This window comes from Syngnathus acus, chromosome 2 (assembly GCF_901709675.1).
Source record: "Syngnathus acus chromosome 2, fSynAcu1.2, whole genome shotgun sequence".
NCBI lineage: Eukaryota > Metazoa > Chordata > Actinopteri > Syngnathiformes > Syngnathidae > Syngnathus > Syngnathus acus.
In genome coordinates, this window is record NC_051088.1 from 7876054 (window position 1) to 7901870 (window position 25817).

General features: G+C 40.4%; 1 protein-coding gene across 1 annotated transcript in view; it reads left to right on the forward strand.

Annotated features, from left to right (window-relative positions):
* The window catches only part of cfap74 (cilia and flagella associated protein 74), a 30757-nt gene extending 5934 nt beyond the window's left edge, over positions 1-24823 (forward strand). Inside the window, exons 10-39 of the mRNA XM_037244294.1 lie at positions 115-272; positions 608-815; positions 891-1031; positions 2500-2655; positions 2732-2850; positions 5235-5301; positions 5441-5530; positions 5865-6059; positions 6155-6281; positions 6787-6893; positions 7633-7755; positions 7843-7964; positions 11774-11902; positions 16109-16196; positions 17478-17651; positions 18104-18237; positions 18311-18560; positions 19196-19318; positions 19413-19534; positions 19754-19888; positions 19980-20092; positions 20176-20231; positions 20583-20702; positions 20840-20995; positions 21226-21364; positions 21706-21860; positions 22419-22551; positions 23601-23719; positions 24158-24292; positions 24470-24823. Of these exons, the coding sequence (XP_037100189.1) occupies positions 115-272; positions 608-815; positions 891-1031; positions 2500-2655; positions 2732-2850; positions 5235-5301; positions 5441-5530; positions 5865-6059; positions 6155-6281; positions 6787-6893; positions 7633-7755; positions 7843-7964; positions 11774-11902; positions 16109-16196; positions 17478-17651; positions 18104-18237; positions 18311-18560; positions 19196-19318; positions 19413-19534; positions 19754-19888; positions 19980-20092; positions 20176-20231; positions 20583-20702; positions 20840-20995; positions 21226-21364; positions 21706-21860; positions 22419-22551; positions 23601-23719; positions 24158-24292; positions 24470-24574 (3999 nt within the window). The 3' untranslated portion in view covers positions 24575-24823. The remainder of the gene's footprint in view (positions 1-114; positions 273-607; positions 816-890; positions 1032-2499; positions 2656-2731; positions 2851-5234; positions 5302-5440; positions 5531-5864; positions 6060-6154; positions 6282-6786; positions 6894-7632; positions 7756-7842; positions 7965-11773; positions 11903-16108; positions 16197-17477; positions 17652-18103; positions 18238-18310; positions 18561-19195; positions 19319-19412; positions 19535-19753; positions 19889-19979; positions 20093-20175; positions 20232-20582; positions 20703-20839; positions 20996-21225; positions 21365-21705; positions 21861-22418; positions 22552-23600; positions 23720-24157; positions 24293-24469) is intronic.
* Positions 24824-25817: the final 994 nt, after the last annotated feature.

A 25817-nucleotide genomic window follows, 5' to 3' on the forward strand; every position in this document is an offset into this window, starting at 1 on the left:
GATAAAGTGTCAACATTTGCCTATACTAGATGGTTGTATAAAAGTTTTTAAAGTTTGCACGCATGTACTAGGTTGTTGTAGTGTTGCCTCATGAGGCCCATGTTTTTTCTTCAGGAAAACCTGCGGGTCAGACAGAGCCGAGCCAAAGCAAACGCCTTGAAGAAAGAACGGCAAGAGAAGCGTCTGAAAGAAACGCTACAGGCCCAAGGCATCAACAGCACCAGGCACATATACCAACAGAAACAAGACGAGGAGATGAAACGAAAGCAAGAGTGAGTCCTCCCCTGTCCCCGGCGTATTCTCTTGAGAATTTAGAAGGTAATTTCATGAAAAGCTGCAATGTTGCATTTGAGCTTTTTCAGGCCGACACAAAAAAGGAGGATTTTTTTGATGAGAATATGATTTTATACGAGTTACAGCAAACACAAAATGCAACTAAATTAGCATAAGAACAGGCAGCTTCTCCTCTCTTCTCCTATGCTCTCTGCTGCTTTCCCACATGCATGTCCTTCACTCCCACTCCACGGAGCAGTGTGTAGGTGTTTTCGCTCGCTGTGTACCGAGGTATACATGACCCCATTTCTGTACAATCCTGTGCTGCTCTTAGGGAATTCAAGGAGAGACAGACGACGAGGAAAATCGAGATTGTGGACAAGCTTCTTGAGGAGCAGCTGGTGAAGAGTAGAAAAGCACAAAAGGCACCTTTGCCAAAAACCAAAACAGGATACAAGATCCTTTCCCCAGCCAAGATACGCGAGAAGCTTCTGCGTTACCTGGATTCCGTACACCCATCAGGCACAGAGAGAGAGACAAAAGTGAGTGGATCTCGTGCGTGATGCTATTTGTGTAAAATGACTGGAAGGAGACTGATCACGTGTGTTACTCATCAGTTAAGAAACTTGAGTGCTAGCGGCTCATCATCAGATTCGGACTACCAGGAAGACATCATCCAAAAAGAAATGCAGCACCTGAGCCTTCCCGACAGCCTGGAAGAGCCCGAGTTCTGTGGGCTGTGGGATCAAAACTTCAAGGTGAAATAAAAGGCCTTGCGAGAGTCCACACAAAATGCAAACATGAAAACCTCATTAATCATTTCCTGAATAGCTGCATAGCATTTTTTATGTAAATCACAAAGTGATCCTACCGTTTATTCCACACGTTTAATTGGAATGGCGTACACTACAAGTTTACCTGTGTTGCCCTTGATCACGCAAGAATCTTAAAGAGCTTCACAGGCCCACAGTTCACACTGCTCAACAACACAAGTCTAAACCTCTACATTAGGATGTTGTGGTAGAAGTGCCGTTTTGCGTTCGTGTTAATTAAGTATACAATCCTGACTTTGCGTTGGAGAATCATTTTCTATTTCGGTTGTTAAAGTGGTCGTAATCTTGTGGCCAGTCAGCATATAATGAAGTTGAACGAGTGTGATGCTTTGCTCCAAGACAGCTCTGTGGCACTTACTGCAGTGGGTCTTCTCGCTCACTGCCACTGAGGTGCGTTGGCTCTCGAGCTCATCCAGCAGCCCACACATGAAATGTAGGGCGACAGGCATCACTTCTCATTGTGCTGGTGCCTTTGATGCCTCGGAGCGAGCCAGAGTGCAGCTCCGAGGCCTGGGCATGTGACAAGTGAAGTGTGAGTGTGACTCGGGCCCTCATCAAAAGCTCCGTAGTTATCAACCGATAATAGATGAGCACAGAAATTGGAGCGTACTCGTGGATTGATGGATTACTGCCAGGTAAATGACACAACAAAATTACAGAATAGAAGATGAAATGACGCGTTTTGGCATCCATTTAGTATCCACTTACAGTAGATAGCAAAAGTCCACACTCCCCTCTTTAAATGTCAGGTTTTTGTCACAGAAATAGACCAAAAACTATAATGGCCTGTACAACATTCAAAACAAATGAAATATCTTCAAGTGGGCAAGTAAAAATAAACAACTGAGATAATGTGGCTGTGTTCAGATTTTAGGTTCATTTATTAATGACCACACAACAAGTTGGTGGAATTTGTTTTCGGTACAGCATGACATGCTCACGTCTCTAGCAGTCATATTAATGGTGGGAAATATTTTGAAATTATTTTTTAATTTTTTTTTTTTTCAATATCACAAAAAAATGGCATTTAAACAGTGTTGTGTAGACTTTCTAACCAGTGTAACGCAGATTGTGTTAAGGACCGTTTAGCTTCAAGTGGGCTCTTTGTATGTGAAAAACAAATGATTTCATGTCTCTGATGTCGTTTTTCTATTGAACCGTCAAGTAGTGAAGGTGACATAATTCATCACATTCAACTATTCATTGTATTAACTTTGAAATCTGCTCCTATAGTTGAAAAAAACAACAACCCATAAACGTTCAACCAGCAAGTGCTTTGTTTATTTTAAGCTGCTTTTTTTATTTAATGCCAATGACCTTTGATTTCATTATGTTTTAGGGTTTATACAGTATTTATGATTCCATCATTAATTCCATCCTTGTGTGCTTACAGCCCCCCTTGAATGAGAAGGCAAGGCTGACGCCAACAGATGTGAAACAAGAACATGCAGTGATCTGCCCAAAGGTCACGACAACTCCCAAAAAAGTTGGTGGAAAACAGATAAAAGGGCCTTCATTCACGAGTAAGCCAGAAGTCATCCTGTTCAAGGTATGGGACCAATTGTGGTGGCTATTTATAAAGCTTTTTAAGTCTAATACTTTTTATCTTTTAATGTCTATTTTAGGACTTTGAAGTGGGGGAAACCTACAAAAAGAAAGTAGTCCTGACTAACATCAGCTATATTACTAATCACTGCAAGTTTCTTGGGATCTCTGCTCAACTACAGGATTTTATTATGATCAAGTAAGTAACCGGGGGCAGAATCCAAAGAGTCCAGTCCAAGACTCATTGCCAGTTTCATTTTATTCATTTGAAAGATTGCGTACGTCATGTAAAGCACAACACTTCTGGGAAGCTGCTGGGTTTGTATTTTTTTTTTTTGCCCCATAGCAAACTGCCATCCTAAAAACGTTAATCACGACACAATTTGTTTTGTAGGGTACACACTTGTCAAACGGATGTAACCTCTGTGAACAGTCAAAAATGTCAAAACAATGAATCTTTCAATGGTAACTATGGTAACGACGTTTGCTAATGACAACATTTTGAATCTATAATCCATTTTAAAAAAGTACCCTTACTTAATAAGAGTTCATTGTGGATACTTCAATGGACAAATCAGTCTTTTTAGGTTGTTTATAAAAGCAACACCGTGTTGTGTGTTTAAAGGTCAAGACATTTGACCATGCATGCCGCAAATTGCCTGATTCGTTGAGCATTTTTTCCCAAGCATTGTTTGTGTTCAATGTCCATATCATACGACCCCACAAGGAATAACAGTAGGTATAGACAGGTGCAATTGAACATAATCATCGACAAAAATCCTGGCTTACAAATATTTAAATGCTTCGCCGCAGACATGCCACAAACTACTTATCGTAACGCAACGCATTCACTGACAGTGTTGTCAAAGCATCTTCTAAACAATTTTGTAGGCTGAAGAGTATTCATTATCACTTGGAAACATCTGCTTATGTACCGCGATTTGCCACAAGCTCTTGTCATTTTAACAACGCAGTGGACGTGAGAGGCAAGCCTGTCCTCCCACGTACGGATAGCAGCTCACATCACGAAGCTTAAAGCCCCTCAACTGCTGTGAGTCAAGTCTACTTCACTCCCGGTCTGTTCGGGGTGCACCAGGAATGCATCGTTCACCAGGATTCTAACTGCATGTGACATTTCCATCAGCGTACACACCCACAAACTTTGATTAGATTTCTTTTTGCCTCATAGCACAGGATCTCCCGAGCTCCGAATGATCTTTTGTCAACATTGTCTGAACATATAAGCTTTTGCACTCGTATCGTAACTCACACGACTGTTTCATTGGCTGAAGGGTGTCAGTAAACTGCGCATTCTAGCCCTCAATCCCTTAGACTGTGTTACTAAATTGTGCTGCTTGTTTACACTTTAATTAAATTTGATAAACAATGTACAAGCCTTTCCATATCAAGAGGGAGTGATGGGAGACACAGAGAGACAGAGTGAGAGAGACAGACCGGCCCATCTTCCCTGTACACCCCCTGAGTTTCTAAAAATTAACCAGCCGCACCCCCTTCCGTGGTCAGCGTGGGTGCATTTGTGCCATAATGCCAGAATCAGCTCTTCCTTGACTTTTCACCACTAAAAATGTTACAAACCTAGACTTACATACACATACTTGCGCATGCCTACATGTATGTGCTAGCAGTGTGCTGAGCAACATGCATTGAGCAGGTTGGCATCATGCTGTTGCAATACATATGGCCTCATTTGCAGCGCTTTATATAGTACTGTGGTAGGCTTTTTCCAATTTTGTCTCATTCAGCGTTTAATCCCCAGTGAACTGTTCTATTTTACTTTGTACCCCTCTTCTCACATCATGTCTTGGAACTAGAACAGAAGAATGACACAAAATGAGAATTGCCCAAAAAGAATGAGAGAGCAATTGTGATGAAACTGTGCCATTTCAAGTTGGCATCAGAGTGCTCATGCCAGGTGGAATACTTTCATACACTTCCAGGTCACTGTGGTCAACGGTGCCGGCAGCTTTGAGTTCTTCACCTGACAATTTGAGTTATTTTGAACGCAATAGAGGTGCAACCCAGATCAGAATCAATTAGAATATGTAACCTTTGGTGATTATGCTTGTAACTTTAAATAGATGGAGCTGGAATCGTCTGTTTCTTCTGCCTGGCATATAAAACGTTTAGTTTCATATTCATCAGCGCTGTGTCTGCGAGGGCAAAAGGTTTCAGTGTTCCTTTGGGCCGCTGAAAGTTGGCTGTAAACGTGCTAAGATATGCATATGCTGCTTTCTGAATCTTTTGTTTCCTTCCATATCACAATTGTTGTTAACAGGAACTGAGAAGCGGGTTCACTTATGACCTCTGCTCTGTGTTAAGATCATAGACACTATGTACTGTAATCTCAGAAGGTTTATACTCTTGTTCTTTTATTGATTGGAAAACACAGGCATTTTATGTTATAGATTTCTTTTTGGATTTTTGCACTGTAGCACACTGACTTCCCATTTTTTAAAGAATACACCACAGAAATCCACTGAAAGCACATTACAGTAAAAATTATCTTGCATTTAAAAATCATGAAGCTCTTCATTGTTCACTAACTTGAATATTGTTCTACAGCTTTCAACCTCCTGGTCCTTTATCGACTGGGATGTCCTGTGAAATGCACATTACTTTCCACCCTTCGGTCAGTAACAGTTATGCTTTTCTTTTTTTTTAAAACTAGACTGCAGTTCAAAGCCACACGTTATACCCAACTTATCTCACTGCAATGGTTCCCTCTGAATAGGTTAAAGCATCACCTTCTTGCTCTCTGACCCTTTTAGATCAATGAAGACCTTGAAGGAGAGGTTGACTTTGCCTCAGCAGCAGGTCGCTTCTCTGTGCCTGTCAGATGCACCATCAAGAGATGTGATGTAAGTAGTCGGCTGGCTCAAGCCCTCAGGCTGGCTGTTGGTTCTGAGTTGCAGTAAACGTCCATTCCTTGGTCATCGTAATGCAACAGAAAGAAACAATATAAAAATGCAATTTTATGCTATGCTTGGAAATGCATTCTCATTTTTTATTTACATAAATTATGCTCAACATATCTTTTAAAGCATAGTTAATTTTAGCAAATTCGCTGCAGCCATTGTAATGCTACAGTCCATGCAACCTAGCTATGCTATACAGGTCTCATATTGACCAACTGGTTAATATGCATTTTGGCAAGTTGATGCTTTTTACTTATTTTACTGTCTTTATCTCCAGTTGGAGGTCGACAACCAGTTTATTGACTTTGGTTCGCATGTAGTGGGCCAAATTATTTCGCGGACTATCACCTTGACCAACAAGGGCGCCCTCGCAACTCGCTTTAGCCTGGATACTACAAAGCCTGTTCCAGAAATTCACCAGGTCCAGATGCCATCCCATCGCTCGGCCGACACACAGCAGGCCGGACAGACAGTAAAATCTGGTCTTTCGTTAATGTTGGAAAAGTAGCAAACTGTTGTCAAATCTATTATGAACTAATGAATTTTTTGGTGGTGATGGCTGGACAGGACACATCCACAGTCAGCACAACATGTGCTGATCTGAGCCAGACTTCTGCGTCCATGATCACCAGGGAAGTGCACAGTATGGAACATGTTTTGACCAGGTCTACTGTAACCCAGCAATCCCAACGAGGTAAATTGGATGCATAAACAAATTTGTGATAATTAGGATCATTTTCTTATTTTGGGCAAGGAAATAGGAGTCATAAACCAAGTGCTTGCGTTTTTGTTTTTTGTGGAAAACTACAACAAATTTAACGTTCCTCTATATATGGTATAAGTTTAAACAGACTTGTGTCTATTAATTGAAAATCCATTTAAAGTTTAAAGGGTATAAGAGTAGCCGCTTCGATAGCCATCCAGCAAGTCAGCAGCGTTCACGCCGACAACAGCTCAACCACCGGTTTCTAATGTGTCTGTGTAAATACCCAAAGAAAGAAAACTGCATTAGAAATAGGGCCCTATATTTTTTAATTCCTTTTTCTATGTTCGTGTAGCCCTGAGCAGATGCTGACTCGAGAAATTGTGCCATGTCATCTATTTGCTCAACTTTCCTTAGCATTGATTGAGGTGTCTCCTCAAGCAGGTTGAGTACTCCAAGAACCAAAAAAGCTTAGCATTCCCGTGTTTGTCGGCAGAATCCCGGGTTTCAAGTCCAGCTCCAAGAGCTGCTCCTGTGTCTTCCAGCATGCTCCCCCAGATCCCAGAGGGCCTGTCTGACGCCTGTGACATACGTATAGGCAACGTAAGTATTGTAGTGTATTTACATGTACGTCAGTGGTATGAGTTGAAATGACTATGTTCGGTACATCACGTTATATTTGTAAATAGCACTAGGATTGGCTGGGGACCAGTCCTTAAATAAAGCATTGTACATTTTTTGATTGAGGTATGATATGATGTGAATGATGACACTAAGGTGTCATCCTTGTAGGACTGATGATCGATGATCGTGAGCCTGTCCAAATCTTGTTCCGAGCACTTGTGGTTTATGTAACGTGTAGCCTGTGCAACGTCCTTGAGTTGTTTGGGGTTCATTACAGCTCTGTGGCCGGGGCCAATGGCGCAAGACCTCTGCATTTGTTATGGTTGTGCATTATTGCATGTGCTTGCATGCCAGCCCCTCAGTCATTATCATCTTGACTGATACTTGCACATAGCCCATTTGGAGGCCGTGCTGTATAATGACAGATAATACATCACGCTATCCCGGCTTCATATTAATGGCTTGATATTGTAGCTTGAATGGCTTACATCTCTCATTTGTCATTTTTTTCCATCATCGCCTTCATGCTTTGTTGCTGTTGGCTTGTGTGTCAATTTAAGTGGCTCAGCTGAGTGAATTTGATGGATGCGATATTGCTAAATGACGTATCGTTCTGTTTCCAAACGTGAAATGATGTGAAATCATCATGATGTATTTTATTCTAGGTTACATTACCATGGTTAACGCAGAATGTTTTTTTTTCTATTTTCTATTTCAGGTAAGAGAAGGAGATATTGGACCTTTTGAAAGTGTCAAACTAGAGCTAATATTCTCCCCGACTGTTCCTGGAGAAGTCAAATTGGACCTCTACATCAAGTTTTCAGATCCAACAAGCTTCCCAGTAAGAAAAAGAATGTTCATCATAATCTGTTATAGGATGATTTGTTTGTCTACCAGATGGGAACTGAACACACGCTGGCTCCAACAGATCGCCATCCTGGTGAAGGGTGAGGGAGCAGGCCTCCCAGTGTGGGTGGTGGAGCCGAATATTGACATGAAGATCTGCATGTTTGACCACCTTTATCAAGAGGTTGTCACACTCCAAAGCAGGTAGGTCCTCTCACTTTAGATGATGCACTTGCTTACAGAAAGTCAAATCAAATTCTTTTTTTTTTAAATTTTACCAAAAGTGTGTACAGCTGTACTGTAACTCACTAGTGGTGATACATTAATACAGTACTGTATAATATATGTACACAACATGTTTATGATGAATTAATCAAATACAACGCTAGAATCAAACATTTTGCATCTTGTCATGTATTAATGTTCAACCGACACAATAACTAGCTGAAGCCATAAATACATCAGAGATACAGTATGCCTCAGTAATATGATAGTTGGCCTTGTTGTCAGATAAATTTACAGCCCATATACATTTAAATATAAATTAACGCCGATATTTTACCTACCTTGCTTGAGAAGAGGCATGGAAATGTAATTCGTTATCGTGATGTTTCACTCTGTCATCTGTCGTGACATTTAGAGACACCTTGTTGCCACAATGCTGTTAATTTAGCGACTTAGTTTTTCCTTTTGTTCAAATGATATGTCCTAGTCTGCAGCTTTTTTTTGTCCTGCATATGCTAAGGTCTGTGTACTGTTTATATAATTAATGCACAAACTATTATTACTTGAGAATGTACATTTTGATCAAGAATGTTTTCAGTAATTGAAATGAATGGAACAAATTTTAGGTTTCTATATTATTATTGTTGTTATGTGAATGTCAATGTGAAAAGTTGTTTTTTATTTGAGCCCCGCAATGGGCTGTCGTCTAGTTCAGGGTATAACCTGCCTCTTGCCCAAAAGTCAGCTGGGATAGGCTCCAGCGCACCCATGACCCCTTGTGAGAACAAGTGGTTTAGAAAATGCAGGAGTGGGTCATTTGTAATCGACTCTAGGTGTCAAATACAACTTCACATACCATTTGTAGTATACGATTGTATACTATGGCAAGACGTTAATTTTTTGGCACAGAAAAATAATTTTTCAAAATCCCTTTAAAGTTACAATCTTGCTTTTCCAACAAACCAACATAAAATACCTTTGATTCCCAAATTCAAGAAATGTAATATGTCATTAAAATAAATGAGATGAGAACTGATTTACCATAAATGATGACTAATATCATATGGATCATATATGAGATTACAGGCACAGCAGGGAGAGATAGTAACATGAGTAGGCGTGTGGTCCACTGCCTATACAGTCATTGTGACACATCATGTGGGAGAGCAAGCGCATGGGTGGGGGGTTGTTTTATGATAACTGCCATCTGGTGCGACGTGTGACAACATGACAATGACAACAGCCTCAGTGTGGACCACATCTCTTAAAGCAAACCACCAAATATGTCACTCAAATTCCAGCAGTTTGGGCTAAAACGTGTCTTGACAGTTTTTCGGGGGGTGGACAGAGCTGTCTTCTAGCATCTCAACATTTGCTATCATGCCTGTTGAGATGATGGGCAGATATCACGCAGAATTGTTCATTACTATTTTCTAATAGTTGCCTCAGCGCTAATAGATGCTCTGCCGCAGTTAGTTATTGTAGTGTGTTTTCCGTTTAAACAAACATGCCTCCTTTTCAGTTCTTCAGGAAAGTAGAGTAACATTTGGTACCAGCTGTAATTAGCTTTAGTATAGCCGCATTTTCATCAGCTTGTACAGTTCTATTTGGTATGCTTCAGTGGGTGAGTTTCCACAGAAAGAAATGCATGGGGTATTTTAAATCCCAGTTTGACATCATTGCAGCGCGACCAGTGAATTAGACGAAAAATAAATTGTCTTTGACGGCTCACTCCATCTCTGCAACCACACAACTTTTTTAACACCCGATAGCAGTGCAGGTCGTGTCAATTTTTGCATTTGTAGCTGGCTGTAGTTGGACATTTCTGCTTTCGGACATGGAGAAATTAATGCATCAATTTGCTTGTTTTTAAGCAAATGGAAGCACAGTGGTACATTTTGTCAAATCCTTGCTCTCAGAGGTGGGCATCGAGTGGGTTTTTTTGACGCCGGAATCGTTACTAATCGACGGGCCAATTATTAATGTTACTACAAATACCCACTTTATGCTTTATGACTTAAGTTGAATTAAAGTTAGATAACAACACTGTAATGCTTCACAACCTAGCATATGGTGCTAGTTGGTTGCCTTGACAACAGAAATCTTCAGTCTTTATTTTTGTCTAATATGTATTGTATGTTATATGTATACAAATCTTGATGGTTGTTGTTTTCTGTTAAATCTTTTATTATCTTTGATTTATCTACTATTGGTTTACAAGGTGCACACGGTATGTTATATTTTGTTTGTTTATTTAGTTCTTCCATCCATCCATCAATCCATGGATGGATGGATATTTAGTTCTTGAGTCAAAACAGATGATTGCAAATATTGATTGTAAATTCTACGAAATATCTTTTAGCATTCATAGTGTTCCGTAATGTACGAGCAAAGAAACAATTGTGAACTTTAAGGCACCCATGAATGTGTAGATTAGACCTTGGCCAGATTAATGACAGAAATGTATTATCCTTCCACGGTGAGTCCTCTTTCAATATGTGCGACCTATGAGTGAGGAACTGTCTTAGCATGAACCTCTTGCTCAGAGTTCATCCAATCAAAGCGATCAAAACAAGAAAGTTAGTCGTTGTGTCTTTCCTCATTATTCTTAAAGTGTGAGCGGGGGGGCTGGGTGGCTTTGAAAATTCTCATGGTGGAAAGCCGTTTGTATAGCAAGCTCTCACTGAGACTTGTCACCACAGGCACAACCATCTGTTGGAGCTCCTGGAAACTGGGTGACCTAATTGGTATGAACCTCGGGTGCACATCTCATTATGAGGTAATTTCAGCTGAAGACATGCAACAGAATATGAAGGAAAAAGGAAATGGATTTTAATGTGAGTGGGTTTGTGCTTGTGTCTCCATCAGAAATGGCCTCATACTGAGATGTGTGTTGAAATTTTATTCCAATTAGCAAAGCACTATACACTACCATTCAAAGGTTTGGCGTCACCCAAGAGATTTAGTGTTTTCCACGAAAACTAACAATTGCACAAGGGTTTTCTAATCATCCATTAGCCTTCTGACACAATTAGCAATCACAATGGCGCATTAGAATACTGGAGTGATGGTTGCTGAAAATGGTCTTTATGTAGATATTGCATTAAAAAACAGACGTTTGCAGGTAGAATAGTCATTTACCACATTCACAAGGTATAGAGTGTATTCCTGGTTATTTTATTGTTACCCTCATTGAAAAATTTTTTTGATTTTATTTGAAAAATAAGGACATTTCAAAGTGACCCCAAACTTTTGAAGGTAGAGTACATAATATTCTGTGTGTATTTTTGTTATTGTTGCCACAGAAAATCAAACATCTCAATGTCGCCAGGTAAGCCATATTTGTAGTGTAACTGTATGTGATGTATTTCAAATGGAGTTTTCCTAAACCAAAGGTTAATTTGCCTTAAAGGTTACCTGTCCAATGCCCATACTATTTTGGGGGAAATGACCTTAAAAGATCTGGTTGTTTAAAATGAATAGTAGCAGAAGCAGTGTAACATATCTTAAACACCTGTGAATCCATCACATCAGCAGCTATACATGTCCTTTTCATAACACTGTTTGACACATGATGTGGTATGCTTTGGATCATTAGATCTATTTGTCCATCTCCATAACTGGTGCATAAATCATAATATACTTCAAAAACATGTGTTTGCGAAAATGCTAGGGGCTGAAGTGTTTTTTTTGTTTTTTTTTACTTAATATCATATACAATACATAGATAGTACATGATCTTTCAGTTGTCAGGCCTATGTTAATCATTTGTGGGTTTTCTGTGTTAGCACCAGCACAGCCTTGAAGCTTACTTTTGACCTGTGGCCGGAGATGAGGAAACACATGGAGATCATACCAAGGACAGGCTTTCTCCAGGCTCAGTCAAGCTTCACTGCTCACCTTAAGTTTGTGCCAAGGTATGACGTGTAGACGCAGTCATAATGGAATCACTGGCGCGGCGATAGTCACATTTTCATTTTATTCCAAGGCAGTTAATGTTAACCTTTTCCGAAAAGTTGGAGAAAAGGACTTGCACACATGCCGTGACCCAGTCGCAATAGGCTGTGATTTCAAAGAAGTCAATTTATTAAAAAGCACACTTAGTACTACTAATCACACACGAAAAGATTTGAGCGGAGTAGTGAATGCCAAGAGATCGACCGGGAGACCTCAAGGGCAAATATGAGATGCATGTAGGCGTTTGTTTTCGTCTTCCCACCCTCTTTTTCTTCATATCTTAACATCCTTAATGTATTGACAGCTAAGAAGTTACGGATTATGATGACAATATGCCAAATTATATTCCAATGACAGAGTTAGGGGCTTTTCCAGAGCAGCGAGGTGGGGGGGGAAAGTGGGGGAAATGGCAGTAATCTACTTTAGTGAATCAGCAGAGGTTTTAATGTGAGGATTAGAGTGCGAGTCGTGCTGCTGGTCCTGTATACGCGAAGTTGAGCACAAGCCTCGCCCTCCACCCCCTCCTTACTCCCTCTGTCCTCTGTTTGCTTCTGAACTGCTCGCTGTGGCTTCTCCCATTCTCTCACACAGAATGGTATTTTCTTAGCCTTTCACCTCTGTGCTAACAATTAATTCCCTTTTTTCTCCTTAATTTGTTTTTCTTATTCTCCACAACACCTCTCCCTTGCAGTTCAATCAAAGCTTCCCTTTTTACTCTTTTAGCAAATCTGATCTCATTTTGAAAAGCTCAATCTTTTCTGAAAAGTTTTTTCTATATGTGAATAAAGACACTCCCAAATAAGTTAATCACTCAACTATTTTCTGAAGAAGTGTTGACAAAACAAAACATGCATATAGTTGAATTCTAGAGGTATTTTGTTAGCCATATTAGTCTAAATCATATTGCAATGTTTTTGGGAAAACAAGAAAAAAAAAATTGACCACACATTTGTATTATTATTATTTTTTTAAATTCGTAATATTTTATTGATATTTTAACTAAAATGTAAAATCGAAAACATAAAACTTCAGCCAGATGGGGTGAAAGGAATGCTCTGTTGTCTTGAGATTAGTTCATTGACTTTGGCATTGAAGAATATTCCTTGTCTTTGGCTTTCAAAATGTCTTCAGTTGCTTTGGTCGTTGTTACTTTAGTCATTGACCAAATACGAATGGACCTTCTGATATCTGCTTCGTATTCATGACAATACTCAGACACCATGGTCATAATGAGCCTATCCCAGTTTCCTTCAGATGAAAGGTGGATTCTTGTACCCAGTCAATTACAGAGCATGTACAGACAGAGACAGACAATTAGTGTTACAGTTGTAAACAGAAAATAGATTCAACTCGACAATTCAGACTAAAATAATACATTATCAGATTTTTATTCAATTTAACTTTTGGTCTCTTTAAAGTGTGAACATGACTAAAACAGAAAAAAAAAACTTCAAATAACAGCATGACACAAAGACTAGAAGAAAATTAAGACTAAAATATGCCGCCAGAAACAACACTTCAGTCAACCGTACACACTCGCATTTTCAGTGAATGGTAAAGAACCACTACACCAGCAGTCCCCACCACGCAATACAAATTATGGAAGGGAAATATGACTAGCGTATCAGCTTTCTGGCATGCGTCATCTGTGGCCTGCTTCTGTGCATATATTTGGAAGGTTGCTTTTGTGGTATTTTATTCAAAATTAAACTGCCAAGCTTTCCTACCCATAGGCATGTTTGAATTTCAAACCCTTGCTCCTCATTGCTTTCACTCATAGTCTTCTTTTTCTCTCTTTCACGCACACGCGCAGGCACACACACTTGTTCAGTGTGCTGTTAAATCTAGAAACAAGAATGACTCATAGCTTTCCTGCAGGTTCTTCCTCTGCTTCCTGTCCACAGTTTTACTTCAGCCTACCCACCAGGTTTCCTTCACTGCATCCCTCTCTTCTTCCACATTTATTAATCACCATCCAACACGCGCCTCCCATATCCACCCCCACCTGTAAATCCATGGTATTGTTCCATATTCTCCATAATCCCTCTCCATAATATCGAGGTTATCGGTTAATTTGCTAGTGACCCTGGTCATGGTATTAGAATGATTTTTCATTGAAACATACACAGAAGAAAGAATAATTTTAATGGTTTCACTCAAGTGATGAATGACCAACAGACCTGTTAACACTGGTGAACAAATTTGAGCAGAAAACGAAAAACCAAAGTTTGCTGATGCAGTGCCCTTCATAATCATTGGCAGCCCTACTTAAAAGTCTTTATTTAAATGACACTCTTATTGGAGAAGGATACTGAAAATTGTAGAAAAGGTTCACCCAGCACAGAATCAAGCTCCTCCAAATGCCATCTCTGTCCTCAGATTTCGGAGGAGCCAGTCTCTGTTGGCGTTAACCCGATGGCAAAGTCATTGGAAATGTATCCCTTGAATCAGCGGTTTTAGGCTTAATCTCGGAAGAGTGTCCTACAGCTGTGGTTCCATCTGATAAAAGGGAGATTACAAGGATGATTTCCTGCAGATTTGCTGCGACAGATTACGTGAAGGGCACGGTCAGGCCTGCCACTGCAAAGCCCAATGCTGCGTCCACCATTAGTAGTACTTTTAAGGAACAAATGTGAGCAAACACACTTGCCTAGCGTTTGACAGCTACCTTGTGAGGTCATATTGTGTTTTGTTTATCCGTCTGTACAAAGTCAAATATCGCTAAGCTTCTTAATCCGTGTTGCACTCCTTTTATAATCACTTTTTACCAGTGAAGCCAAATCCGAGCCAGGGTCCATGCTGCAGTGGAATGTCATTGTATGTACATGGGCAGGCACAGCGCTCAGTACTCGCAAGTATGTTTGAAACGTACTTACTAGTCAAAATATTTTACTCCACATTGGCTTCCGCTTCCATAAACCACAAACATAATTTGTGCATCACACTGTGGATAATCTGGCCACATGGAAAAAGAATACATCGATCTGAAAAGGACGCTGACAAATCAGACTTCATCCATCTACAGAATTCTCCAGAGCATATGGGCCCGACGACATCCCGCCAAGCTTTTCCACTCGGGCCTGCCAAGCTAATTCAAGAGTGACTCTCCAGCAGCGATTCTATTAGCAAGCAGCAGCAGAGTGCTTCCTTAAATACACCCTGTGCACTCATTGGTCAGGCTACAGCGACTCAGTTTTCATCACTCCCCTTTGTTAATGCCAGCGTTTCATTTAGACATTTTAGGAAGTGATTGATTTTCTTGATTCGTAGAGTAGAACCACACATTTTAAATTGTAATATTCATGCCTGTCCTCATGCTGCCTGTCCTCAAACCCTGAATATGACAGCTTTCCTGATGACAAGGCTTGCCTGTAAAGCATTTGGCGAAGAAACCAACTGACATCTGGAGCATTAGCTCTCAAACCTTCATCCTAAATTAAGAGAACGGGTGGAAAACAGGAGGAGACAGGTTGTCGAAAGAGCGGCCAGCTTCATAAGAGAAAAAGTGAGAGGCGGAAGATCTATATTTGGAACTGGATTTGACATTTGAACACATGATTACGATGATTTGCAGCTCCCTTTTACATCCATGTTGAGTCTACGCTTATATTCATTAAGCAAGTAGCTCTTGGCTGTGAGGGATATTGAGAGACTGGAGTTTTACATGTGCACCAGTGGGTCTCTTTGAATCATATTTATGTCTCCCATCACCATGGCTACAACCTACAGCAGTGTGGAGGCGTGCTCTGCGTCTCTCTCCTGCTTTCCCCGGCGAGCTGATCCCACAGTTGTGGGTTAAAGTAAAATAATGGGTCTTCTGGGTCTGAATCCTTATCTTACTTTGAAAAGCACGGTCGCTTGTGGCTTTTAACTTTTGTCATCAGACATGACCCAAATTGATGGCTGTGTTGTACTTTTTTTTATAAACGTAAAGAAGATATGGATGGATGGATGGATGGATGGATGGATGGATGGATGGATGGATGGATGGATGGATGGATGGATGGATGGATGGATGGATGGATGGATGGATGGATGGATGGATGGATGGATGGATGGATGGATGGATGGATGGATGGATGGATGGATGGATGGATGGATGCTTCCATTGTTCACTGAGTTTTGCAAAATATGATGAATATATTTACTCTCTTCTTGTCTCCCAGAAACACCTTACCCCAAGATGCTGGCAAGTATTTTGACAGTGCGACTGGCGTATTGGAGGTTCCAATGACAGTGCAGGTTGCCGGGCAGGTTTGTGTTATACGTACTGGAGTAATATGCACGGTCTGTTTTAAGTCTCCATGTGATTCTGGAAACATCTTTGGCTTATCCCAAACTGAAGCTGAGCCATAGGGGGTTGTAACCTATTTAGCTTGTTAGCTAGAATTATCTCGTACCCCCAAGGCCCAGTTGATTCATGGGTGGTAACAAGCCAAGCATAAAGGTTGTTCTACATTGTCTAAAGGAAAATGTCTCAACTGAAGCCTGGATTCTAAAATGCCGTGAAGGTGCTTAAACATTGGTATAGCACTGTGTCCAGTCGTGTTTTTCTTCTAGCCAAATTGTTGCCTCCTTCCTTTTTTCTCTGGCCATTATTGCCTCTCCCTGCACGGACACGGATGGGAGGCAAAGCCCTGACAAGGAGCCAAAGACAAGGCCAGGATGTTCCTGTGGTGCACCAAATGTGTTGCCTACAAGCCCTAAGCTTCTGGCACTAAAACATGCACACAAACAAACGCACATCCATTTTTTAAGGTCACGAAGCAGTATAGCCTCCAGCATTTCGTATCTGATATTTGTAAAATAAGATGGACATTAGGATTGGTGGGATATGATTTTTATTCCAAGACTTTGGTGACATAATGGCAAGACATGATGATTCGTATTCCTGTTTTGCCACCACTTAGTAAATACACGACGTCCACTCGAATGAAAGAACGCCACACCTTAAGTGGGCGCCTCCCAGATATCTTCACCAGAGCACACACTACTTGGAGTTCATGCTATGTTTTTTTTATAGAAAGCACTCATGCAAAAGAAGATCTCCCTCCAGATTGCTTAAATGATCCCAGGGAGAAATTTGTCAAGACTATAGTGGAGTGGGTGGATGTGGGGGGGAGGCATTAGTGTTAGTACAACCAAAGAGTTTCCAGACAAAAACAATAATGGCTGATATCTAGCCTTCAGTGAGTGACAGGGACTGTACTACCAAACATTAGAATGCATATTTGTTTATCTAGTAACGCAAATGATTTAGGTGCAAAATCTCTTATATTACAATTATATGAACAACATCATACTGCTATAGTGCTTGCCATTCTAAGTAATAGAGGCTTAGCACTATTTGAGAAGGATAAAAAAATATATACTGTATGAAGAAATACGGTATATCCCAAAAAAAACTTAAAATATTGAAATCACAACACGCTTGTTAAGGTGTCTTAATACTTTCTATACTGTATGCATGTTACTGATATCAGATGAATTTCAAAAGCGGTTAGAGTTTAAAACAGTTAATGTTGATGTTTTTAGGTGCAGCCTGTCATTTACACGGTCCAAGCCATTGTGACTTCGTCCGACTTGAAGTTTGGCCAGAGTGAGGTGGATTTTGGCTATTGTTCTATCTACCAGTCATTCAAAAGCAGTGTACGCCTGACCAACATGTCACTTCTACCTCAAGAGTTTGGTTTTGTTGGCCTGCCAGAGGTGAGACCTATGATGCCCAATCAATGTTCTATCATGTGTTGTGGATAATGATCCAATTTTACTTTGTAATTGGTCTGAAAATTATTTAGGGCCACAACCTACGATTACAACGGAAGAAAAACATTTTTATTTCTGTCCCTTTATTCAAAAACAGAACCTTAATTTCTGTTGTCTGCACTAATAATTTGAAATAATTATGATTCAGTTACTGTTTTGGTTTGTAACATTTAGGAAACTTGGTGAATATGCTGACAATTGGTTTCCCAAGTAAATGCAAAAGTTTTATTTTGATTCAACGCACATTTACTTTCATGGAGAATCTAAATTGTTGGCAAGCTGAAATCCAAAGAATGTGGAAAATTTTGAATTTAAAACAGTCTCGAAATGATTGCTCGATTAATCCAAAAGTACAAAAAGACTTTTGCGCACTTTATATTCTGCTCACTCAACAGTTTGTTGACGTTCAACCTAATGATGGCTTCGGCACGCTTCTCCCGCAAGAAACACTGGAGATTGATATCATTTTTAGTGCTAGCAAAGCAAAAGAGTACCGTTTCCATCTGAGCTGCAAATCAGGAATCAACAGGTGACCTTGTAGCCCTCTATTGTAATGTCACCAAATGGATGATTAAATTCTATCCATTTGTAATTGTCTTCAGAGTTTTTCCCCTGGCTTGCCGTGCCATGGGTGTCTGCCCTACGTTGGCGCTCTCCCATTCCCTGGTGCAGTTTGGACCCACAGCAGTTGGCGACCAGTCCACCGCTCTCCTTTACCTCACCTATAACCAAACTGTCCCAAACCAGTCCAAACAACGACCCTCTACTGGGGCCTTGCTGTTTTCCTTCACCCCACCTCGAGACTCCAGCATCAGTATCACTCCTGCTGCAGGACGCCTGCTACCTGGCAAGGTGAGAGGAGGAGCACCTCGTACAAGTTCAGGCTGACATTTAATGGGCAATTTTTATCAGTACTCTGACCTGATTCAGTGGTGACATATTTTCTGCTTGCAATTTATAGCGTTTGTGTGTGTGTGCTTGTGCATTCATCTGAATTTCACTTTTCATTTCTGTTATTCTTGCACCACATAGTTTTCTCTCTTTTTAAATTTAATTATGTCAATAAGCTAATAGAATTTCAAAAACAGATACATGCTCAAATTAGTACACCACAAGGATGCTGCTAGGTCATTGGGTATGACTCTTCTTTGGGGTTAGGACTCCCTCTACTGGAATTGTGACAGAAGTGAACATCTTTCTCAAAATACAGGCAGAACAGAACACCTGCCTCACAGTTCTGAGGTTCAGGTTTCCAATCAAAGCTCAAGACTTCCTGTGGCGTCTGAATGCGCTTTAGTTTGTTACCAGCTTCACACCCCAAAGTCAGCTTGGATAGGCTACACCTCACCCATGACAATAAGGAAGGACGCGGTGTAGAAAATGGAGTTTCAAAATATATGTGCCTACATATTATTTGGCAAAAAATAAATATTTGTAATCATGCAACAATATTAACCAGTGTTTGTCTTCTTGTTCCTGCACTCCAGAGGTGTTTGGTCCTGGTCACATTTAATCCCAAACTTGAAGACCGCAATATCAAGGAAGAGGCCTTGCGTCTCCTCAGAGCCAAGCAGACCAAAGCAGACATTAAACAATTACTTGAAGAAGAGGTGCAAGTTCTCTCGCATGTGCTACGCAAACCTCATTGATATTTGGTTCACTTCCATGTCAATAATGTCATTTCTATTACTGATGTTTCAAAAGGCTAAACGGGAGGTGGAGCCCAGCAAAGGGAATAAACTGTCCAAGAGCAGCAAATTATCAAAAGTTTCTGCCAAAACTGCAAGCCCAATATACACGTCACCGACCGACAGCATCGACGCAGGGTAAGAGTGTCTTCTACCAAAGTACGTTGAATTAATTATTTTTAAAAGAACCATCTTACACATCTGGGAAGTGCTTGGCCAAGTCTCCAACTTGGTCAAGTTGTCAAAATAGGCCCTACAATTTGAGGGTCTAAATTGGCTGTAATTCATAAATTTATAAAGCTCACCATAAGTCAATCTCATCTTCCTTGAAGATTGTGGTGAAATTTATTTTCCTAGAGGTCAGAGGTTCGAGGAAGCTAGGGCATCTCTGCTGCACTCCTTCACCTCACGCTACAGTGAGTACACCATCCCGTGTTTTGTGTCAGATGGTGACCCTCCCGAGGAGGACAGGCAAGCTCAGCCAACGTGGAGGTAAAAATAAAGAAATATCATCCAAAGTTTGTGACATCGCCAAGCATTTTACAAGTAACGCTTTTATATCTCCCATCCAACATGTCAACAGTCCTCTCAATACAGTCTACTTAAAGCTCCAGTGCCCTGCTGTACAGCCCCCTCTAGTGGTGGTATCCAGCAATATTAGAAATTATGCCTTGGATTTCCAGCAAGTGGCAGTAGGTGAGGACAAAATGCCCATGTGTCAGGCCTATGTAGAGTTGTGCACTAAACGTCATCCATGCTTTTCGGCCTCTGATTTTTAGGAGAGAGAGTGACGAAAAGGTTTTCGGTCAAGAACATTTCGGCGGAATCTCTAGAGGTAGCTTTTCGTGGTCAACCATTGAATATGATTTTCCTTAATGATACTTTATACAGTTTTATGATTTATATCCTTCTAACAGACACTCAAAAGAGTGTATTATCATTAATAGTAGTAGCAGTATGAGTAGTATTACGCATATATTCAACACACCAGACTTTGTACATAAAAAGAAATATGAAATCCTTATGACAAATATGTATTTATTTTTTTATTATTATTTAGATTTGTATCACTGGCTACTGACTAAATATGCATATTTTTCAGAAATAGTATTGTCAATCTTAAACTCCTGGTGTTGAGACCTAAACACTGTTATCATGTCACCACAATTCTGTGCTTGTTTTCAAGTTGAAGTCATCATTGCTGGATATATATGGACCCTTTTTACTTCTTAACGCTCTCAGAGGGATAGGACCCGGAGAGCAACACACCTTGGTGTTGGCCTTCTGTCCTACGTTGGAGAAAAAGGTGCCACATTTAAATTACAGCTGCTCATTGCTGGGTCAGTCATTTGCACAGTTGATTAACGTGAATTAAGCTCAGTTGTCTCTCTATGGAATGATTTATATGTTGAGCCAAATCTAATATGGTCCCTTGATTGTTAGTACTGTGAGACTTTGGAAGTGCGTTGTCAGAAGATGACCCTGGCTGTGACTCTGCGTGGGGAGGGCATAGTGCCGGCCATCACCTCCTCCCACCCTGGAGGGCTCTTGGACTTTGATTATGTGCTGGAGAAGGAGAGCACCTCACATGTCCTGAAGGTGAGCCAGCATATTTACATCAGCACAAACTGAATTTCCATTTTGGTGATCATAAAGTAAACATGTGAAACTGAAATGGGTTACTCTTTCAATGGTCTTGCCAGTAATGTCTAAGCAAATGGTATTCTGGATAAGTTGGTTACTTTTGATGTTTGCATTGCACAGTCTGCATAACAACTTTGAATGCCGCAACTGTAAGGTTTTGTGTCTGTCGCCGTGACAACTTGTAGCTCCAGAACAGCTCGGCTGTTGCAGTGGGATTTAAGGCGATGTTGTACAGCCTTTCGCCCTCCAAGACTCAGGGTGCCGATGAAGGCGTGGCCCTCCTCTTGGGTGGTTACACGGACTCCAAGATCCAGCCTGTTGTAGGTAAGTAGGTCAGTAGGTAGCATGCGGAAGACAGATGAAGAAGCTAAAGGTTGTGCATGGAAACTGGTATACACAATCGCATACTGACGTTCAGTTTTTCTGCGTGAAATTACTTCATAAGACAAAGAAGTAATAGTTTTCTTGTAAATGTGAATCTGGTGTAATTGTGGTCGACAAACGTGGTAATCGCGTGTTTTACAATCAGCCTTCTGTATCAGTAAAATGAGTAGATATAGCTGTGCTAAACGTGGTAGTATAAATATACATTGTGTATGCTGTGATAAGTTGAAAGACAGCCAGCAGCAGTGGTAAAAACATGCATTTTGTTGGACTATGTGCAGGGACACAGAACCACAATGGGCTTAGTGTTTTCAGTGTTCTGCCAGTGGAGGGAAGCATTGCCGCGAGACAAAGCCAGGACGTTGTAGTCACATTTCACCCTGATCACCCTTCCGTCAACTATTCTGATCAACTCACCATTGAGCTTGTCAATAAGGTCGGTAAAAGCAACACACAAAGGCCACAAGATCAGTTTGAAGGGAGAAATCTTTACTGTAACTACCATGTGTAACCTAAATATGATGTATTTTTAAACATACCATATTAGCAGCTAAGCATTTGCTAATTCACCTATTTAAATGTATTTTTGGTCTCTATGGGTTGCTTATTCACCGAAACCTCCACTTATTTCCTTTTTTGTTTTGCATGTTTTTAAAGACAATTATAGTGGCTATCAATTAATAGCAGATTTTCGCTGTGTGGTGAGGTGGTCCACTTAATTTTTTTCGTCTTAGCTTAAAATCCAGTGAATTATTTCATGAATAAAGTGACTAGTTGTTTACTATTTAATTCACATGCTGGTGTCCATATGTGGTTCTGCATTATTTTAAAAAAAGATACAACATAATTATGCATTACAAATTATTTAGTATACCCTCAAGCTACGGCTCTTGGATCCCTGGGGGTCTTGTGTGCTCCATTTTGAGAACCCTGGCATTTTGATAGTTTGCACCAAATAAACCAAATTAAGTGTGGTTCTGTTTCTGTCTGCCAGAGAAAATTATGCGTACTGGATCTGAAAGGCGCAGCGTCGTCCCACAATATGTATCTGTGTGGAGGAGATCCACTGACAGTTCCTGTTGAATCCCTTCTTCCGCCACTAATTACGAGTCAAACTCAGCTCGAAGGTATATATACGAAATCTCCTTCTTTCATCTCTGCTGTTCTCAGCCTGTAATTATAAAATACATTAGGGGGCATATTCTCCCTTTTGCGCTTAAGTCAAATTGTTGGCACTCTTTCAAGGTGCCGCAATTCTTCCATCCAGACTTCTAGTACACCTTATCTGACCTTGCAAATATAAGTTCGACCACCAAAAAGGCATGATTCGGTGAAGGCTAAGGTTTGACCTAGTTTCCCGATTGTGGAGTTTTCATGTGAAGTGAATTCCGTAAAGCTTCATTTGGAAAGTAGTCAGCCTTTAAATGTGAAAATGAGCGCTTATACTGACCTTTACCAGTGTGCATAGCTCATCAACAAGCTACTTTATTTGTGTTTTTGCATTAGCTTTTTAATAAATTCAATACAGTCCTGTACAAGCAATTTAATAAGAATACCGTGCTCATAACTGAACGCCTAACAGAAGATGCAAGTTGAGTGTTGACCATGTTGCTAAGCAACACAATGCGCGCATAAATAACAATCTAAATACAAAAAAAACTATATTACGATGATTGTCACCGTGGGATAGTGGGAACGTAATTTCGATTTCTTTGTGTGTCTTGGCATGTGAAGAAATTGACAATAAAGCAGACTTTGACTTTGACTGTATTTGTGATCAGCGTTCAGTCAGTTAAATGCTCCTCACATCTGAAGAAAAAAAATATCGTCAGCTCGCGCCAATCCTTTTCCCCCACCAATTTCTAAGATAATACGGCTGTCATTGTAATATAGTAGGGACACATTTTCAGCACAGCAGCACACTTTTTCCGACTCAAACAGGAGAATATGCCCCGAAACGATTAATGGTGTGCATGGAAATGCTACTCTGTGGATAGCAATGGAATGATGTTCAATTACATTTCACAGCAAGCCTCTTAAAGGAGACAAAGACATTGTTAATGCAAATTGTATATCCAAATACCACAATTGATGTTTATTGTAGCAGCTGGTATATTCTTTAGTTGTCATAACGCAACTTCAGGGAAAGGTAACATTTCATGCTCTTCCTCACCAGGACAGTCATCGGACACGGAAATCCCTGTACTAGTCACCCTGCGGGCCAGCTACAGCATGGGGACCATCAGACCCGCAGTTAGAGAGCTGGAAGTAGGCTGCATACGGGCCACTAAGAAGGTAATGAGGCTGATATGAAACTTGTAAAAACCTATTGTGTTATAAAGAGCCTTTACGATTGTCCTCACTGTTGTAATTATTCTACTGTGTGTTATTATCCTGATGGAGCAGCATTTAAGGCATACATCAAAACGTTTAAAAGTTAAATAATCATTATAATTATGGAATATTGACAGGCAGAATGCAAATCTTCCGATCTGACAGAGGTGTGAAATCCTGGCCAGAAAGTAAACCCTGCCGGGTTTTGGCTTAAGCTACAGATGCTTCTACTCAACCAACCTGCTCTTGAGTAGAAAGAAGCACCTGTGCCAAAAAAGAAATGACACCTGTGGCTAAACCCAAACTCCGGCACAAAAGAGGATTTTCATTTTGGCTTTTGATACAATAAGCCAATGCATTGATTATATCCTGATTGCTTATTTGGATCAACTCATTCAGGGGAGTGAGTTTAACTGGGACAACATGGCGTCCCTGCAGCAGAAGGGCTTCGATGTGGATCCCAGCAAAGGCAATGTAGAGGCAGGCACCAGGCGCACCATCAAGCTCACCTGGACCCCGCAGAGTGGACACAAGGTAAGACATTTTTCACATTTTGCTTCTGTGTTATGTAATACGAAGACAAAAAAGGGCGGTGGTGTCAACAAATGAAACGTGATCATCCAACAGCAAAGTGAAGTTAATACAATTCCAAATTTTTGCTGCAGATTCAGCAAAATTGTGTAGTAATGATATAAACAATTTGTGTTTCAGCCTAATGAAGTGGTGAAGATGTGTGTGCCTCTCGCATTAAAAGGTGATGAAACGAGTGTGTACAGCGTCACTCTCTTGGCTTTAGTCTCCACTCATTTGGACTGATTCCTTGGATTTTTTTTTTTTCCAAAGAAGTAGCTCGGTTTTCGAAGGCGAAGCGAAAGTCAGAACAGCAGTAAACCACAATATGTTGCCCAACTTTTGTTTTTACACTAGAAATTGAAAACGAATCTTGATATCATGGAGTGTCATCCTACACAACTGCAGATTGAAACAAAAATAATAAACATTAAGAAATCATTGTAAATGTTGAAGTAGATCTTCTGTTGGATATGATCATGTGCACAACCTTTAGAACAATTTAGTCACAGCAGACAGCACAAGTTGCTATCGTTTCTTTTTTTTTTTTTTACAAATGCGTAAGAAATTCCTGATGCTGCACCTTTATCTAGATCCAGACCCAACTATATTTTTTAAAAAATCCTCCCTTGTACCAAGTAATGACTTCTTAGAGATCAGTTAAGTAGTCTTTGTATCATCTTGCTTCCAGAAAATTTGTCTGAGGTAATAAGTTGGCTGAACACTTAGTGCACTTTGTTTTACTGTGCAGAGCAATGCATGTGTAACGTTGGCCCCAAACTACATTCCTTTTCAGCTGTGAAAAAGGAAATTGTTACAACAGCACAGTCATTGAGTGCTTAATACTGTGGCCTTGCAACAAAAATATTGCATGTTTGACTTGGTGTCTGCCTTGGCCTCTCTCTATGGCATTTTCTGTATGCAGTCCAAAATCAAACCAAAAGCTTTATTCTACGTTCAATGACATTATCGAGGACCAAAACTGCCAAAATAAAAAATGAATAAAAGTAATATTGAAAATAAATCTATAAAAATACATTAAAATGTAGATAAATTGATATTTAATTATATTAATATATTTATTTTTGTATTTCCACATTCATTTTGCTGTTTATTTTTTTATGTTTGTTATATTTATATTTACTTTTATAGTAATGAATTCTTTGGTGTTTTTTTTCCCCATACATATATTCTTTCAATTATCCATCCATCCATTTTCCGTACCGCTTGTCCCCACGGGGGTCGCGGGAGTGCTGGAGCCTATCCCAGCTGTCATCAGGCAGTAGGCGGGGAACACCCTGAACCCAATCGCAGGGCACACAGGAACGAACAACCATCCGCACTCACACTCACTCCTAGGGGCGATTTGGAGTGCTTAATCGGCCTACCAAGCGTGTTTTCGGAATGTGGGAGGAAACCGGAGGACCCGGAGAAAACCCACGCCGGCACGGGGAGAACATACAAACTCCTCACAGGGAGGGGCGGAGGT